The 19,313-nt window shown below is 34.9% G+C and overlaps 2 protein-coding genes across 2 annotated transcripts in view; one reads left to right on the plus strand and one right to left on the minus strand.

Moving 5' to 3' along the window:
• Positions 1–710: 710 nt before the first annotated feature.
• Positions 711–2,933, minus strand: LOC102591329 (uncharacterized). The gene is made up of 3 exons (XM_006346433.2): positions 2,653–2,933; positions 1,987–2,060; positions 711–1,290 (listed from the first exon to the last, which is right to left on the minus strand). The coding sequence occupies exons 1-3, from the start codon at positions 2,891–2,893 to the stop codon at positions 982–984; spliced, it is 624 nt and encodes a 207-aa protein (XP_006346495.1). The 5' UTR covers positions 2,894–2,933; the 3' UTR covers positions 711–981.
• Positions 2,934–5,970: 3,037 nt separating this feature from the next.
• LOC102591656 (uncharacterized) overlaps positions 5,971–19,313 on the plus strand; it is a 14,884-nt gene continuing 1,541 nt past the window's right edge. The window contains exons 1-14 of the mRNA XM_006346434.2: positions 5,971–6,087; positions 6,288–6,441; positions 7,266–7,668; positions 8,280–8,457; positions 8,540–8,679; positions 10,929–11,796; positions 12,005–12,105; positions 12,300–12,444; positions 12,523–12,591; positions 12,689–12,734; positions 13,937–14,415; positions 16,458–16,537; positions 17,688–17,823; positions 18,704–18,890. Coding sequence (XP_006346496.1) covers positions 6,342–6,441; positions 7,266–7,668; positions 8,280–8,457; positions 8,540–8,679; positions 10,929–11,796; positions 12,005–12,105; positions 12,300–12,444; positions 12,523–12,591; positions 12,689–12,734; positions 13,937–14,415; positions 16,458–16,537; positions 17,688–17,823; positions 18,704–18,890 — 2,932 coding nt within the window. The 5' untranslated portion in view covers positions 5,971–6,087; positions 6,288–6,341. The remainder of the gene's footprint in view (positions 6,088–6,287; positions 6,442–7,265; positions 7,669–8,279; positions 8,458–8,539; positions 8,680–10,928; positions 11,797–12,004; positions 12,106–12,299; positions 12,445–12,522; positions 12,592–12,688; positions 12,735–13,936; positions 14,416–16,457; positions 16,538–17,687; positions 17,824–18,703; positions 18,891–19,313) is intronic.

A 19,313-nucleotide genomic window follows, 5' to 3' on the forward strand; every position in this document is an offset into this window, starting at 1 on the left:
GAAACAAATTTTAGCGGTTAGTTGAGTTTCTTGGAATTAAAAAAATGAGTGAACAGAGTTATTCTTGATCCATCCTTTACCTATTAGAATGGAAAATCACCAATTACACAAGTTCATTTACCGTCTAAAACAAATGGACATTATTTCATAAACATGTTTTATTTTCTTTATGCTAGTAAATAATTGGTTGATTTTTCCATTAAAGTTAGAGACTTTCAAAGTGTCTTACTCTTGTTTATTCTTAAATTCACAGTTTAATGGCTTTTGTGAAATAGTTAGGCAGAGGCTAATGCAAATGACAGTGGAAAGTGGATGTATTCACGTTAGGAAAGTAATCAAAGTAAACATAAAGATACTTCGCAGCAGTTCGCACCACCTGATTTCAAATGCAGATCACTTCCAAAAACTAGACTTATGTAACCCCTAAACTAATTGAATTTTCAAACAAAAATAGGCTTATGCTATTAAAAAAAATTATGGCCTTAATTGCAACTTATTTACTAGAAAAATAGGAATTTGGAGGAAGTCAGTCACCACTGCTACTTACATAACTGCATACACATCACATCCCTCTGAGTGAGGTACTTTATCAAACTCTACGTGAATACAAGATGCTTCGTGCACCAAACTCTTTTAAAGTGAGGTATTTTGTGTGTATACTTCAAGAAAACTGAAAGAAAGGGCATCAGTTTGACTCCAGCCAGAAAAGATCATAAGGGTATTTAGAAACTTCACTGCTATTATAATTTTCAAAAACAAACCATATTTACATTCAGAACAAATGGCAACTCCTAACCTACCGATAAAGCACACTATTTTATGCTAACACTAACAAAAATACGTGATAACATCCTCACAGGCTTAACATTACATACATCACCAGATAATTTTTACCACATTGGCCAAGAATACTATTCAATTCCATTGCTTGACCTTATTATCTGAAGCTCCAAAAGAGCGTTCTTTTTATGAAGCTCCATATCAGTAGTCAAGTGTAGTCGAGTACCAAACAGGGTGCGTTCCTTTGGCTCGGAGCAGTTTGGTATAGGGTGAATCTGGCATTCTAGCTTTCTCCTCTTCTTCAAGCTCTTCTCTTGACTTTGGCAATCCATCTGGTATAGGACAAGGTCCTCTTGCCCGTTGTGCATCAAGATTAACAGCTTTGGCTGATTCTTTGCTTTCCTTTTTGGCTTTGTGCATGTCTGAAACTCCATGTAAGCAGCCAATGAGAGTTTTTACTCCCCCTGCTTGAAGTATTAGCCTCTCCACCTCCTCCTTAGGTGCTTCTTTCTGGAAAGAAAATCAAAATCCCTTTCAATAACAGAGTAGGAAGGTGCTACGCATAATATAGCTTAAGATCATTACAATATTTGGACAATAGATCACTTAAACTGGATTTACAAAAAATCAACAAGTAATTGGCTTGATGAACTTTTTCTTTAATAACTGTGATGTCCAGGTCAATTTGCAATTCCACAGCGCAGCTGCCGAGTAACTATGCCCACCCAGACTCGGGTAGACAAGAAGACATCACCTAGTATTATTGTTTATATGGACATTTCTAACTTAAGAATACAATTCAGATGGAATTGTTAGCTTACTTTATGTGGTCCTAATATACACACACACACAATGAAAACACATTTTTGTTAGCTCTTTTTCATCAACTTTTACCACATAGTTCCAAGGAAATATTGAACCTCGAGTTTTAAGTTTTGTGTACTAATAACATCTAAATATTTTACACCATCGGGTTAAGTTGACAACTAATGCAAATTTTACCCCAATAACCCATTCTCTGGACAGGGGGTTAACTAATTTGTTGACAACAACATACCTTACAACAACATATCCAGTGTAAGCTCACAAGTGGAAAACCTATTATCTAGCAACACATAATAAATACAATAGCAAGTCGCAGGCAAATAAGATTGTTGCAGAATTTTATTTGAAGAACCTATGATTGTGTGCTGATAAAGAACTTACTTCAAGATCTTTGAGTTCAAAATAGGCTTGCCAGCAGCTATAAGAATCATCTCCGTCTAGAACAGAACAATAATCTGTACATAACCATACACAGAGTCCATTAGTATTTCAACAAGCAGATAGAGCTAATACTTTAGACAACAAGAATCAAGTTCAGTTAGTAGATATTCCCTCCATTCCAATTTCCGGGTGTTAATATGTACATGGATTTGAGTCATTTAACAACTACAAAAACTAGAATAAATCAAAGATTTAATTAATTAACCATATTTAGCAATTCTTTAAACATAGAAAAACCATCAGAAACAGCCTCACTATCTTCATAAGTAGGGGTACGGCTGCATATACTCCACCCTCCCCGAACCGCACTTGTGCAATTACACTGCGTACATAGTTGTTGTATTTAACCCCAATTATAGTTCCATGCAAAGCTGGTTTTTAAAATTAGTACCAACACACTATTTTCTTGTAAAAGGACAATCTTTTCTTCTTCAAGAATGGCGAAAATTAAAAAAGATTCATGAATAATCAGAGACGGATCAAGAACCCATTAACTTCAAATCTTGAATTCGTGTCTGATAAATCCAAGAAAATAACTTAAAACAAACTAAGACAACGTTAACAATCAATAAAATAGACGAACAAATAAAGAAGATCTGGACATACCCGCAAGTTCATTTTCAGATTTTTCAATCAAAGGGGGATCTTTAACAACTCTATCAAACTTGGTTCTGCTAAAAGGCTCAAGCTTCGGTATGTAAGCATGACTTCTTGAACAACAACGAATTGTCGACGAATTTACTTGAAATCTTGAAGATGGGGTTCTTGAAGAATGAAGCTCATTATTAACTCCAACAAGAGAAGAAGAAGAAGATAAGGAATTGAGAGCCATTGATTGTAACATCATCGTTTCTGTAAAAACCCAGATAACAAATCATCAAAATTTAAGGATATTTATAAATAGAAAAGAAGAAGTCAGAAGGAATTGGGAATGGATAAGGATGAGATATTTTTTAATACTTTTTCTGTAAAAAGAGAGATAATGTTACTTGCCAGTGATGATTGGATTCATAACAGATGAATCCTGGCCGTCGATTTTGATCAGATTGGCGATCGTATAAGAGGAAACGAAGGATGCGGCGGGCGGCCTGGGATATTTTTATTGTAGTAATACGGTATGTGGAAATTTTAAAGATATTTTTTATGAGCCCACAAGTTTCTTTTTCTACTTTTTGCTTTTTTTCAACTTTGTAATTTGTCTTGATGCAAAAGAAAGAAATTTCTTATTACCGGTCTTTTTCGTAAAAGTTTTTTTTCTCTAGATACTTATCTTGATCAATGCAAAATACTCCCTCCGTTTTAATTTATTTATTTAATTTTAATTTAAAGTTCTTTTGAATTGACTTTAAAATAAAAAAAAAATTAAGTCAAAAAAAAAAAAATCAAACTGAAATGACTTTTAAGTTGAAAAAAATAATGTAAGTGGAGATCTACTTTTGGTTTCTGATTTATTTTAAGTCATTTTTAATTTATTATAAGTCATTTTTTGTTTTGTCAAACACTTCCTAACTTATTTTAAGTCAATTTTTGAATTATTTTAAGTTATTTTTTTTTATATTTGTCAAACACTTTCAGAAGTCAAAAACTGACTTAAACTAGGTTTGACCAACTTTTACGATAATCCAAACACCCTCTTAGTGTAAATTCAAAAAAAGTTTTAAAAAAAATGTTTTTTTTGTAGTTTCAGACTAAAGATATGTAAGTAGTATCAAAATGTGTCTTTAATATAATTTTGTATTTAAAAACATGTCATGTAAAAAGTTGAAATTAAAGAATTGTCAAAAAGGAAAAAAGACATTCTTATTAAAATAGATTAAAAAGAAAAGTAAAACGAAATGGAGAAAGTAACATGTTTGTTAATTGTACCACAAAAAAATAATTGATAAGCTATAATAAAAAAGTAACTAGAGTTTAAATATTTTAGATTGAGTAGGACTAAAGCATACTACATAAGTACGAGTTCATTGTCGCATCACAAGAGGTTGGGTGAAGATGTTATTTTTGATACACAAGTCATCCTTAAAATAGAGAGCTTTTAAGTATATGGGGTCGACAATTTAAGAAAATGGAGAGATCGTGAGTATGTCGTACAATGTATTGGAATGTAATGTATGAAATAGAGGCTTGAATCCCATGTTTTATGTCACAAAAACATATAGCTGAGAATTAAAAATAATTTATATAGAGTGGTTGTTGGGTCGGTTTTGTTGTTCAATGTAGGCATATTAAAATAGAAAAAAATGGAACAAAGATATGCAGGGGTAAGATGGAAGTAGCTATCGTAACGAAAAGATGTGAAAAATGAGATTGAGATGGTTCGGACATGTGAAGAGAAAGAGTACAAATTGATCCAATAAAAAAGTGTGAGAGATTGACTTTAATAACATATTTAAGGAGAGATAGAGATAGATCGAAATGGAATCGAGGTGTCACAATAAAGAACATGATTTAGGGTATATGACTATTAGATAGTAAAACGTCTTCGCTCTTCACATTGGTAGAACATTCTAGTTTGGTGGAGTTATCTATTTTCCTATCAGTATTTTTTTTTTGATTTCCCACCCGGTTTCCGCCCACATTAGAGCTCCCAACAAGATTTTCTTCATATCCAGGGCTCGAATCCGAGCCTCTGGTTAAGGGTAAAACACTCTCATCATGCACCACAACCCATGTTGGTACCTACCATTATTATTGTTCATATACTAACATTATCTTATATTTCAAGTCTATTACTACTGTTATTTCATCTATTTTTACCATCTTTAATTGTTTGTATTATTGGTACTTTTCTTTCTTTATTTGTTTAATCATACGTCTTACTACTATTGCATATGATTCAAATCATTTTTACTGACAAATTTATTTTTTAAATTGAAAATTTATTAAAACAACTTTTCTATCTTATAAAATAAGAATAAAATATATATATACCCACCCTCTTCATGCTCTATTTATAAGAAAATATATAGTCAATATAATCGATATGTTATTGTATTTTACTAGAATTATAATTTATTCAAAGTAAATTGAATGATTAAAAAGATAGAAACAAAAAGAAGATGAAAAATAAGACTTTACATTTGTACCTGTTGGTACAAAAATAATAGTTTAATACCTCAATTGATTGGCTATCTAAATTTTTATCTTATACTCTATTAAAATAATTCTATAATGACAAATTGTATATATATGGCTAAAATTGTACATTTTGAATTTTTTTATCAAAGTTGATGAAGTTTTGTATTTTCTAACTAGAATCGTCAATATAAGCTTGATTTATTGAATGCTTAATTCAACCTATTATTTGTTAGGGATTGAACTAACATTTTAAAGCTCATTTATAAAATGAAATTTTTTAACTCGACTAAATAAGTCGTCCGGATAAACAAGTCCATATAAATATTTATAATTTGTTTGAATCACAAGCTTTAAAAACTTTATTTTTATTTTTAGATTGTATGACCGATCAAATAAATTTATATAAATTGAGATAAAAGAAAGTATCACTATTCAAAGTTATTTGAAGCATTTTAGAAAGAAAAACACTTTTTTTTAAATACTAATAATTTTCAGCTTAGTTGGATTAGGTCCCACCACATATGCAACAATATTATCTCTCCCCCCTTTTTTTTTTTTGGAAGATAAGATAAGAAGATGAGTAGTATATTCATCGTCATAAAATCATGATCATAAATTACTATTAATAATTTAATCTAAAGACGATAATAATATTATGCATAAATCCTTTTTGAGATGGAGAAACATTATTTTTGTGATAGTAACTATGATTATAAATTATTAAAATAAAATAATAATAATAAAACAAACAAAAAAAAAAGTAGATCACTATTCACAATTAGTAGTACCACTAACTATTCCTGTAAAAAATAATTTAGTTTAAATTTTGCTCTAGCATGCGGTAGAGGGTAAAATCGTCAAAACGCCCCTTCCCCGACAATGGTGGAATTTAAAATCCAACATTAATATTCACTAGCTTGTCCAGCTCCAAAACGAAGGTGGCTCTAACGTGTTTTCCAACCGGTAACGACGATTTCACCTCTCTTTTCCCACGTTTTCTTCTTCTTTTCTCTCTCTTCCACAGCAGCAGCCAAAAGCAGAGGAACCAGAATTTTCTTGGTTCAGAATTTATGATTCTTGTTGACTAGTAACCAAGATTCTTGATGAATCAATCAATTTTGATGCTGTAGATAACGGATTCTTGTTTTTTTTTTTATCATTAGGGATTAAATTGGGTTTCAAATTCTTGGAAGAATTCTAGGGTTTGGGGGGTCACAATGAAGGCCATGGAGACCCTTCAAGATCTGATCGAAGAAGTAAAAGTTCGAGCGGTTTGGTGGGGTTTGTGTATATTTGCTGTCTGTTACTTTTTAACACGTAAGTTCTATTCAATTTTCTCTCAATGAAGTTATGGGATTACTTACAGTGTTTTTATCACAATAATTGCGCATGTTTTTGGCGTTCTTTTGATCAATGGCCGTTAAAAGATTCAGTTTCTTGATGTTCTTTGGTGGGGTTTCGTGAGTATTGTTCTTGGAATGAAGATTAAAATAATGGTTACTTCCTTTTTCTTTATCTCAGTTTCTTTTGTCAATCTTTCTTTCATTGCAAGTCGTAACTATGCACCTTTTTGATGCCTTTTGTTAATGAAATACTTTACTGAATAAAAAATATAAAATAATAATTGGTTACTGAGTTTGTTGGACCTTTACATTGGGGTGGCTTTGGCACTATAATTTGATGTTACTATAGAATGCTTAAACATGCACTCATTTTGTTGGTCTTGTTCCTTAATTTCTACCAGAGAAGCTTCAACTGCTGTTGTGAAATTCGGACGAGATTGGATTTAAAAGAAAAACTCTCAAAATTATTAATTCTTTGCCCCTTTTGTTTTGGTATGATGTCAGTGGTCTTCTGGTGGGTGGTTCCATTGACCACTTCAGCTACTTCAAATTTGTTTTATACTTCAACAAATGAAGTAACTTTCATTAAAGTTTTCAGAAAAAAGGGGAGAAGGAAAAGGGAAAAAAATCGTTGATAGATTACCACCTGTCATACTTCAACAACATGCTTTCTTTGAGTAAATTATCATACTTCTGTGTATTCATGCAATTTTTGTGGTAAATTGCTTGTCACAACCGTCAATTTGCTTTTCTATTGTTGCATCATGGTTGTTTTTTGGATTCAACTCTTGATTGCAGACACCAGTACATCAATGTGGATGAATCTACCTATAGCTTTACTCTTGGTTTCTGGATCACGCATATTGTTTAATGAAGTGGAGTTCGGCTGGAAAGTTCGGAATGTCCGACCACCAACATACTTGGCGCACTTAGAAAAGAAGCAGCTATCTGTGAATGATAGCCGACTTTCTACCTCACCACCCACACTGAAATGGAAGAGGAAAATCGGTTCTCCACTCGTAGAGGCAGCAGCAGAGGAGTTTATTGACAAGGTTTTGCATGATTTTGTGATAGATTTGTGGTACTCCGATATTACTCCTGACAAAGAGGCACCAGAGCTCATACATGAAATAATCATGGATGTCCTTGGTGAAATATCTGGAAGAGTGAAAGGAATAAACCTTGTAGAGCTGTTGACAAGGTATTTATTTCCCAGTCATCCCTCTGACTTAAATAGAGATGACGCAATGGGGCAGGAAACACATATCCCCAACTTACTACAGGGATAGGAATTTACGGAGGGAACCCTTTTTTTTTTCTTTTCATAGGTGGGTTCTGTCTATGTAAATGTACTAGCACCAACTTACCACTAGATTTTTATTTTCTATCAATATATGCTTTACTACTTGTTGAAGATTCACATTCCCCTGCCCTGCTATCCCCTCCCTTTCTTATTGGTTACTTCTTCTCACATCTAATAGCCGTTGTAGTGCCTGCAATAATTGAAGACTCAATACTTTTAGCTAACTACTGACTATTTTCACTGTTATTCGTGATCCTATTAGTGAACTATACCATCATTGGCAATAACTTAGTCATGAAAGAATGCAGTCAGTTTGTTCTCAATTTCCCACTTACGACCCCCTCTCTCCACTCCACTAGGGGCAAAGTGAGGCATTTATTTGATTACTGCTCCCATTGCTATTCTTAAACATAAATCTTTCTTTTTTATTCTATCTGTTGTTTCTCACTTTATGACTGTTGTATTGGTTTTGAGTCACCAGCAATTGAACCAAGTTATTTAATTTTTAGGGATGTGGTGGACCTGGTAGGAGATCACCTAGACCTTTTCCGCAGGAACCAGACAGCTATTGGCGTGGACGTCATGGGTACATTGTCTTCGGAAGAAAGGGATGAAAGGTTGAAGCACCATCTCTTGGTCTCTAAAGAACTCCACCCTGCTTTGATATCAGCTGAGAGTGAGTACAAGGTGTGAGTGGAGTGTTCTGATGGAAAAATCGACTCTTTCTTAATTGACATACTTTGCATGCTATCTAATGCTTATTTTATAGGTGCTTCAACGGCTCATGGGTGGAATCTTAGCTGTTGTGCTAAGACCCAGAGAAGCGCAAAGCCCCTTAGTTCGATGTATATCCAGAGAACTATTAACTTCTTTAGTGATACAGCCTCTTCTGAATTTTGCAAGCCCTGTGTGAGTTGATCTCTTACAAATATGAACCATCAAAATTTATTTCTCTCAGTGTACATAACTTTGTCTATATCTGTGATGCTTTCACTGGCTAGGTTTATACCATGGAATTAGAAGGTTGTATGTTTGTTTATGCATTACCTTGAGAAGAAAGAGCCCTGTAGTATAGCTGCTAATTGGTTGTAAGGGTCTAAAGTTGTTGATTAGGCATTACTGACTAATCTCTTACAAATGTGAACCATCAAAATTTAGTTCTCTCAGTATACATAACTTTGTCTATATCTGTGATGCTTTCACCGGCTAGGTATCTACCATGGAATTAGGAGGTTGTATGTTTGTTTATGAATTACTTTGAGAAGAAAGAGCCCTGTAGTATAGTTGCTAATTGGTTGTAAGGGTCCAAAGTTGTTGATTACTGCCTTACTGTTCAGTAAATGTTACCAGTGAGAACTAAGACTCAATTGTGTTGCCTCTGCAGTTAGGGGTATTGAGTATATTTTTTGTTTTTTTCATGTGAAATATATTAGATTCAGAGTGGTTGTTTTTGGTCGTGATATTTAGGTCTGCATAGCTATGAAATTTGAGTATATGTTTAGGATGTTATCAAAACATTACACTTGAGCGACTAAGACAGCTAGTCCAAAGCTTAGATTGTTCTTTGGTGATTCTTTATGGTTAAGAAAGTGCTTGATGATTCTTTTTTCCCCTTTCGTGATCCTATTTGTTATTTTCTTTTGAGTACTGAGATGATTGGAAAGAAACAAGAAAGAGGATCTTGATCCCCTCCACCCAAACACCCGGGAAAAAAAAAGTTCAGGAAGAGCGCTGGGAGAGAGAGGAAAAATGGCTCCTTCTATAGATAGAAGTATGCTTACACTGTGGAAAGTAACTTTTCTTCTCCTCACCTTCCCCACTCCTGCCTCAGCATATTTTTGACTTTTGCTCTGTTTTTGTTTTTGTTTTCTTTTTCCATTTTTGTTATTGCAGTTGGTGTCTGGTGACGAGGAAGATAGGCACACTGTATATGTTTTCAGCTAATATAGAAAAGTTATTTGAATTGAATTGAAACAATGGGATAAGGCTCAAAGGACTAGTACAATTTACTGAACTCTTTTCTAGTCAAGTAGTTAAAATGAACTGTATTTACAATTTATTTTTTGGTGTAAAGAGTCTTTTGTCAGGGATGCTGAATCCATTTTGCAATTTTTGGAAGCCTTGTAAAGCACACAGGGGCCTTTTTTGTAAACATTGCTGCCAGCAGTCTTTAAGCTGATGAAGATATGTTACCATTTTGAAAAATTTACAGCACAATTTTATGTTATCCTCATGGAGACGAACTTAAAAGGTCTAATGGTTACTTAACCAGTAACTTTGTCTATCTAGGAAACTATTGCCTCAAGGACATTTGAATCACATATCTTTGTCCTGGGATGAACTTTCTAATCAGTCTGAAAGACAAATGAGAATCCCTTTCAGATCTCCGGAACAAATGTCACTTTTAGTTTTATTCCTTTATAATTCCGCATACATGTTGAAGATGTTCAGTAAAAAGTTATGATCACCTTGGTGTTCGATGCTCTTAATAATGTGAATTGAGGATATCTTATCCTAGCTACATCTCCCCCCTCTAAATATAGAACACTTCCTTAATTTGTGTAAATTGAAGTTTCTTGCAGTTCATTAAGTTTTTAGCATATTGGACTTTAGTAGAAGATGATGAACTTGCGAGAGTTTGTCTATGGGAGGGAGACCAATAATTTAAGTGTGGTCATTTCCCCTTCCTGTTTTGCGGGAGGTGGTTGGTGTTGGGGTAATTGAGGCCACTGCCCACTTGTTATCTAGGTTGTGATTTGCTCATTAATGAAAATAAGTAAAAGAATTTTTAATGACCCGTGGTTTGACCTTTGGTTTGCCGTATAAGTGTCAAAACTATTAGACTCATGTGTGGGGTTGTTGCTGGTGAGAAATTAGTGGTCTACATTAGTAATTATGACCTTTTAATTGTAACTCAGTGCTGCTTTTTCCTCACTATCTAAGGTGCTCTTGGAGTTTCCCAAGATTTAACTGCTGATATGGATCGACTGTTCTTTCACTGTTTTAATTGATCACTGTACAAATGGGAGTAAGAATTTCACAGTTGATTCACATTTTTGATTGATCAATCTGGCCTGTCCCATTTCAATTTGTGTAGCTGCCCATTCCGTATTAACTTGTTACTCATTTGCTATTGTACTTGATATATTTTCTTGCAGGTATATTAATGAATTGATTGAATACATTTTCCTTGCATATAATGATGAGGGGTGTAAGGAGTCTAGCGATGGTAAATCGACTAAAGTAGAAAGTCATAATCGCAATCAGGTTGCTCCCTCAGACACTGTAAAATGTTCAGAATCTGATCATAAACAGAAAACACCTACCAAGAGTCAAGGGACTGCTGTCCCACTTTGCCAATATGACCATCGAAGAGAATTATCATCAGCTAGTGCAGGAAGTTCAATTTCTGGTTCGATTCAAGACGAGGCTAGCCATCCACGGCCCGCTGACTGGGCTCGTGTCCTTGAAGCAGCTTCCCAGAGAAGAACAGAAGTTCTGATGCCTGAAAATCTTGAGAACATGTGGACTATCGGCAGAAATTATAAGAAAAAACTCCAAAAGAATTCTTCCACGGGAGGAGTTCAGGTTCCTGGAGTAAAGGTTACAGTAAGCAGTGGAAAAGATGCGGGGAAAGAGTTACCAACTCAGAAATCTGAAGTAGCCATGATAATGGAAGATGAACCACATGATCCAAATCAGCCAAATGATCAGAGAAGTCATCCTTTGCATTTGTCTCAAGAGCTGATAAAGGATGCTCCGTCCAAGGGAGGAGTTCTCTATGATGTTAACAATGCTTCTGCCATTGTTGCATATGAGACTAAGAGTAGGCTTAAGAAATCAAATAGTACATCTGATATAATTATCCAACAAAATACTGAAGATTTGTTTATGAGCAAAGGTGGTGGATCCATTATATCAGAATTCTATAGTACAGAATTTAAGAATGCAGTACCTAGCACTATGAGTGCTTCAGACATGGTGATTCGTGGTGAGGGACATCATCTACCAAAGCTGAAGTGCAGGGTATGTGAATTCTCCTCAATCTTTCCCTCATACTCCAAAATGTGTCCCAAGAAGTCAAGCTGGCTCATGAGAAATTAAAAACTTGTGTGGTGTTGTATAACCAATTTTATGAGCTATGGTCTCAAATCTTGATTATTTTGCACACGGTTACCTTTGACTTCTGTCTTCTAAGATTCTTGTTGATCAATACTGTTTCCTCCTGCCCCAGGTTTTGGGTGCATATTTTGAGAAGCTGGGCTCAAAATCTTTTGCTGTATATTCAATCGCAGTTACTGATGCCAATAACAGTACTTGGTTTGTAAAGAGAAGGTATTGTTTTCATGTATTTTAACTACTTAATGGTGCCCTATCATATAAAAACATCTTCATTTCAATGTTATTGTGTTTAGAATTTTTTTGGTATTGCAATTAAAGAAGTCCCTTTGAACACTGAACAAGTTCTTTTCTCAACTTTCGCTGGCTCTGTTTAGCTGATATCTTCCTATTGGGTGCCGTTTAAGCAGATACAGGAACTTCGAGAGATTGCATAGAATCCTGAAGGATATTCCTAATTACACATTGCATTTGCCTCCTAAGAGGATTTTTTCATCTAGTACAGAAGATGCATTCGTTCATCAGCGTTGCATTCAGCTTGACAAATATCTGCAAGTATGTCACAGCACTGCTTTTATATCTATTTGGAATATTTGTGCCTTCTGGTTGCTTTAAATGTTCTTTCCCTAACAGGATCTCTTGTCAATTGCCAATGTGGCTGAGCAACATGAAGTGTGGGATTTTCTCAGTGCCTCTTCCAAGGTATGTATTTCTTGAAATTTGTTAGGTCTTTTACCATCATGTCATATAGATCTAGGCTGTTTTAACCCTAACTAATACCTGATTTATGTCTATGAAGAACTACTCCTTTGGAAAATCTTCTTCAGTGATGAGAACGCTGGCAGGTACTTCACTTCTTCCAACCAACATGTTTGTGTTCTTTATTTATGTGATGAGTCTGGTGTTTCCATTGGATATTTTACGTCTATATACTCGTATACATGGAATGTGGTAAGGGTAGTCCTGTTGATGACTGCAATAATAAATCTCCATTTGAAGGCCAGAATAACTTGTACCAAGTTTCTTCACATAGTATGCAGTGTGGGTATCTGATTCCAACTTCAGATAATGCTTAATTCTTGAAGTGAGTTGGGGAGTCTGCTTTGCTAAACTATAAAGCTAAAGTTTGAACAGAGTATTATACTATTAAATCACAATGTGAGGCAAAACGCTGTGTCACTTTTCTTCACATAATATTATCTACAGTCATGAACTTTAAATAGTTTGCTTATTTTATTGTGTTAGAATAGAGTTAAGTTCTTAAGTTACATATTGCTCCATATTGGACAAGTACTATATGTATTATATTTGACACCTATAAATAGGCGTCTTGTATTCACTGAATTGTCAAGTTATTAATGGTTATCTTATCTCATTCTCTCACATGATATCTGAGCCTACCTTTGTAGGTCACTGTGATCCCTAGAGTTGGTTACACTTGTGGAAGGTTGTTGAGTTATTTAATAATGTCTCAGTTTGAGTATATAACGGCATCCAATTAGGTTTATAAGGTCTTTGACAACTTCTTATTTGTCTTAAGGTTTGGGTTGGATGCTCAAACTTTCACATGGTATTAGAACTCCTATGATCTTGATACCTCAACAGGGCAGTCTTATGCCGGTTTTTGGCTGAAGTTTCTTTCCTTTCATAATTTTCATCTTCTTGTCCTTTCTTTGACCATTTTGGCACCATCACTTCTTCTTGACTCCAAAGTTTTCATGCAAAAAAATAAAATAATGTGGATGATAGATTTTGTCCAAGGCTATCGACTAGGAAAAAATATTGGTAGTTCTTGGCAGGGATTTAAGTGAGTACTAGTTAAAATGTTCAGTAATGATTCCTTTGTGGTGTACCAGTGCTTAAGAAGCTTTAATGTCACATTCAATCAGTCAGCTAAGTGAATAGCTACGAAAGATGATTGCTTTTTTCCTTAATATACTTATACGTCTTTCTCTGATTGCTTAAGAATGAACTTAATGAGTGAGTTACCGGTATATGGTAGTTACTTTTTTTGTTATAGTCTGATTGAACTCAACCTTTGTGACAGTTAACGTGGATGATGCTGTGGATGATATTGTGCGTCAATTTAAAGGCGTTTCTGATGGCTTGATGCGTAAAGTTGTTGGCTCTCCTTCATCTTCTTCTTATGAACCTACTACCTCTACTTCAGACAGAAATTTGTCTTGGAATGTGGAGGAAATACATAAACTGGCTTTAACACAAAGTAACTCTGAGTCAGTTAATAGTTTCTCTGACAATGATGACGGTGATAAAGATGGAAGCCACGGGCATGAGGAAGTAGGACCTAGTTCAGAAGACAATGGGTGGCATTCGGACAATGAGTTGAATTCAAAAGGATTTACCCCTCGGATGGTTAAACATGACGAGGAGATGATAAGCTCAGTGGCTGATTTGAAAAATGGTTCTGGGCTACAACGTAAATCTTTCAGTTCTGGAGGATTTCCAGAGACAAGTTTGGCAGTAGTTCCCAGTCAACAAGAGGATCCAATTGGAGTACCACCAGAGGTATCTCTTTCTTCTTCTCTCTTTTCTACTTCTAGTGAACGGGATATCCATTGGGAGAACATATAGAAGTTCTGATCTTCTTTGGAAATTTATTCTTCTGAAAACATGAATAAAGACCAATAGACGCGCTAAAAGACATCTGAACTTAGGTATCATGTCTTATTAGAGGGCTGCAAGTGAATGTACATAAACTCATCTTTTTTCTGCATATTTGGATTGTGTTATTTGTATCGAGGAGTGATTAACATGCTTTATTAAGGTTCATATTAGGTGGGATAAAAACAATCTGGTCTAATCACATGTCTGGAATGCTCCCAATTGGATTACTTATACAGTAGGGCCAGGGTTTACCCGAGGATAACTTTCCCATCAGTTATGGGGCAATGGAAGGGGGTTAAAAGTTTATTTTTCAGGGAAGGGTTGGTATACTTCTCGTGTACTAGCATGTTTTTGCCTAAACATATATAAAAACCTTGTTACTTTATCCAAAAAAATAATTGGGAAAGGGATATAACTGTGATCAACTGAAAAAGATTATGAGCATTCAATTTGATAGGGACTAGGGAGTAATAATTGCTTGATGCCTTCTTAGCTCATTGGGGAGCTTGGATGCAGGCTATGATTTCAGATTCAGCATGCGAGATATTTACAAGTTAGGTTCTTGTCAACCTTCGGATCAAATGATATCAACTGTATTTCATCTGATATTTCAGTAGGGATGGCAATGGAGCGGGTTGAGTTTTAACCTGCTAAAATCTCAACTGCTCCACCCCACATAACATTTTTTTTCTACTTTCAACCTACTCGCCCCACCCTGGACCATTTTAGTTTTCTTTCATTTTTTTCTTCCTTCCGTTACTGTGTTATGTAGACAGTATTTTATTCATTTTTTTTTAAAAATGGAGACTTTATATTGCTTTAGCAAAAGTCCAATGCTACTGTAAGTAAAATAACAGATCCAAAGATGTCTTGAATGACATAGTAAATAGTTCTCCATCATGTTCATTAGTATTTTATAATTTATTTTTGCTAATCATTTTAAACTATATGGCTCTTTTTACCTATTATATGACATGCTTCACTAAAAAATCTAAGAAAACTATAGAAAGAAATAATTACTATGTTATCCACTATCTCTATTATCAACTTGAATAGTCAAATAATTCTATTTTAAAGATAAAGATAGAAAACTATCTTTAGAAGAAACATATTGCTTGTAATGAATCGGTATTTTTATCTGTAGCAACTCAATGATTCTTCAATAAATGAAAAAAGAAAATCAAAAATGATTTTGAAATAGAAAGTGAAAAAGAAATAGTTGCACATTAGAGATAGCAGTGAAGTGGATTTTCTTAGAGAAACAAAGCTAAAATGAAGATGTTTGGAAGCAGAAATTTTGCCTGCAAGTCTGCAACCTGCCCCACTCCACCCCACCAAGTTTTAAAAAAAACTGGTTCAACCCGCCCTGCCCTGCATCGATTTAAACCCTCACATCCCGGCCCCATTGCCACCCTGATAATTTCTCCCTCCAGTCGGCTACTGGTGCTTGATTTTGTGCTGGACTGCTCCCCCCCCCTTTGTATCACGTGCTTCATTTTTGCTTACTCATTCTCATGTGGGCTTTTTTTCTTTCAGTGGACACCGCCCAATTTAAGTGTACCTATATTAAATTTGGTGGACAAGACTTTTCAGCTGAACAGAAGAGGCTGGCTAAGGTGACAGCATGTTTTGTGCTTCTCTACTTCCTATCCCGTCCCCTCCTGGTATCAAATTGAGAGTTGTTTTCCTACATTTAACTTCTCTTTAATAGTTTCATTATTGAATCGGTTTCATCATCCATGTTTAACATCTTCATGCTTAATTTGGTTCCTAAAAATGATTTAGAACGGTCGGTATAATATTTGATATGAAACTATGCCTAAACTACAAACTTGCCATCCTGAAAAGCTGAACTACTAAAATATTCACATTCTTTGCATGGGAATACATGAAGGAGAGAAGGAGATGATCCAGCTTATTCTCATTTGGGTTTCTCCTTTCAGTGGACGCCGCCCAACTTAAGTGTACCTATCTTAAATTTGGTGGACAAGATTTTTCAACTGAACAGAAGAGGCTGGCTAAGGTAACAACAACATGTTTTGTACTTCTCTACTTCCCATCCCATCCCCTCCTGGTATCAAATTTAGAGTTGTTTTCCTACATTTAACTTCTCCTTGATAGTTTCATTATTGAATCAGTTTCATCATCCATGTTTAACATTTTCATGCTTAATTTGGTTCCTAAAAATGATTTAGAAGGGTCGATATAATATTTGTTATGAAATTATGCCAAAATTACAAACTTGCCATCCTGAAAAGCTGAACTATTAAAGTATGGACATTCTTCGCATGGGAATACATGAAGGAGAGAAGGAGATGATCCAGGATTTCACAAATTTAGACATAGTTTCAACAAAATTGTAACAATATCTAAATGTCCTCGCCACCTCATCAAAGATTGGTCCTTTTTGGGGCTTTCACCATAAATCCACAATTCCGAATTTTTTCTTCCCTCCCCTACATCACCCAAACTTCGTTCAGTAGTGGGAAAAGGGGAAAGAGTAGCCATGGTTCTTCTCTAAAATTTCAAGTTATTTTCCTTTTGCATCTTTTGTCTTCTTCCAACATTTACAGTGCCATTAATGGAGGTAAGAATTAATATACTTCCATTTTGTTGATCAGATTATGGTAAATATACTTTTTGCCTTTCTCGATGGGTGTTTATGCCCAGCGATCAGATTAAGAATTTCCATTTGTAGATTTGCTTTTCTGCCTTTAAGAATTTCCAGTGAGCTGAATTCAATGAATGTACAAAAGAAGTATTAAATTGAATAAAATCTCTATCTTGGTGGATCCTGATTGCTCATTGTTCATGATTTACTCTGTACTCAGAAATACCAAATTATTGACAAACTCCTTTCTTTTGATTGTTTGAGAAATACCAAAGAACGAAGAGAAAGGAATGAAGCTACCGATCTGGAAAATAAAAAGTATGGACATTTAGGTGAATTGGGGGATTTATGGTGAAAGACCAAAAAAAAAAACCCCAAAAGAGTAATATTAATGAGATGGCAAGGACATTTAAGGAAATTAGAAAATGGGGAGGGTGTAACCTATAACACACCTATGCAGTAGGTTAGCAAAACCCTGCATGGAAGGTATCTTGTACGCGTATTATTCCCATGACATGGCATCATTAATGAGCATCTAACTAAGCCATTGTTGTTTGCGCAGAAGACAGGTATTTTGGATATCAAAGGAAATTATGCAGTTAATGATGGAGGATGCTATTGATGATTGGCTGTTGAGGCAAATTCATTGGCTACGGAGAGATGATGTTATTGCTCTGGGAATAAAATGGATTCAAGATGTAAGCATTTAGTTTTCTGATTGTAACTTTTCCATCTTACTTGCTTACCTTCGAAGCAAATTTTTCTTGGCTTCTGCTTCTGGAGTTACAGTATTTGCAGATTGCATTAACTAAATGACAAATGGAAAATAACTCTTGATTGCTGAAGAGAAATAGTTTGGAATTACAAAAAAAGACAATGGTGCAGAGTCCCTACTTAGCAAACTTTAGTTCAGGTTCCTTTTTTAGGATTTTTGACATGTTATACCTCTAATCTTTTTTACAACACTAGATTTCCTCCTTGAGAGTTCTTCATAAAATAAATGCATGTGCCAATTCATCTATGTTTATAATTTGATCTTTGATCATTGATGTAATAAATTTAATTATTTTAATATTGTTCATTTAGTATGACACTTAAGCTAATTCCGTTCCTTATTAGATTTCAAAGTCTGCCATCTACAATTGCTGCACTTGTGTAGATAGTATTTCTTACATATATATTTATTTTGAACTTGTGGCACATGTGAAAATAGATAGAAAGACATCAGCATTTGGAGATTAGTGTCAGGGGAAAGAATATTAATATGTGCTGCAACATAAAATGTTAAATTTGTATGCACTTTTATATTCGTCGGTGGCGTCATAGAAGGTAGTTTCTTTTTTCTTTGTTTGAGAAATTAGCTTTATAATTTGGTTTATTCAACTAATATAATGGAGCATGCCATACTCATAACGTATGGAACTTGACTAATATCATCTTGATTTCTTTGGTTGTGGGCTGTCTCCCGACTTTCTTATGTGTCATCATTGTGCTACTTTAAGATTAAAAAATGAAGAAATTATGCAGAAGGATTATTTGGAAGTGACTTTTTGGTTCTGTTGCTGATTGCATTCCTAGGTTCTCTGGCCCAATGGCACTTTCTTCATAAAATTAAGAAATATTGTTGAAACCAGCAACGAACCAAATCAAGGATCTGTTCATAGCACGAAACAATCTGGAGGAAGTAAGGTCTCTAAGGCAGGATCTTTTGAGGAGCAGCTTGAGGCTACTCGTAGGGCAAGTGATGTGAAAAAGATGCTCTATGGTAAGTGTGGCTCTCGATTGTGCTTGATTGCCAACATTACTTCTTACCTATTTTATGAAATGGAAGTTCCTTAAAATAAGATTTTTCCATGATTTTTCTATTGTTCATTTATGTAATTGACTGCAAAAGTCATGAATTTATTCATGTCCCATTATTGCTTCTTTTTGAATTGTTTTCAAACTGTACTACGTTTTCGTGGCCTGTAACAGTTGTCTAGAAGCTATTATTTTCTGGGGAGTAGATGTCTTACACTATTAGTTCACACACAAGTTCCATGCTTCCACTGGGGGTAGTTCATGTTCATTTAGGTTGGGTTGTCTGTTCGATTTCACCAAAACCAATTTGACCCTGTGCTTTCTGTTACCCTGCCACTCTACATCTATTATTCAGGGTTTTGGAGGTGTGTGGGGGGGGGGGGGGGGG

The sequence above is a fragment of the Solanum tuberosum genome, unplaced genomic scaffold, assembly GCF_000226075.1.
Source record: "Solanum tuberosum cultivar DM 1-3 516 R44 unplaced genomic scaffold, SolTub_3.0 scf00073, whole genome shotgun sequence".
NCBI classification, from domain to species: Eukaryota; Viridiplantae; Streptophyta; class Magnoliopsida; order Solanales; family Solanaceae; genus Solanum; species Solanum tuberosum.

What these genes read in the sequence shown, in the direction of transcription:
- LOC102591329 (XM_006346433.2), bottom strand. Translation starts at nt 2,893, where the DNA reads ATGATGTTACAATCAATGGCTCTCAATTCCTTATCTTCTTCTTCTTCT. An exon ending in ATCTGAAAATGAACTTGCGG is followed by an intron (nt 2,061 to 2,652) that starts GTATGTCCAGAT and finishes GGTTATGTACAG; the next exon opens with ATTATTGTTCTGTTCTAGAC. An exon ending in TTGAACTCAAAGATCTTGAA is followed by an intron (nt 1,291 to 1,986) that starts GTAAGTTCTTTA and finishes TTTTCTTTCCAG; the next exon opens with AAAGAAGCACCTAAGGAGGA.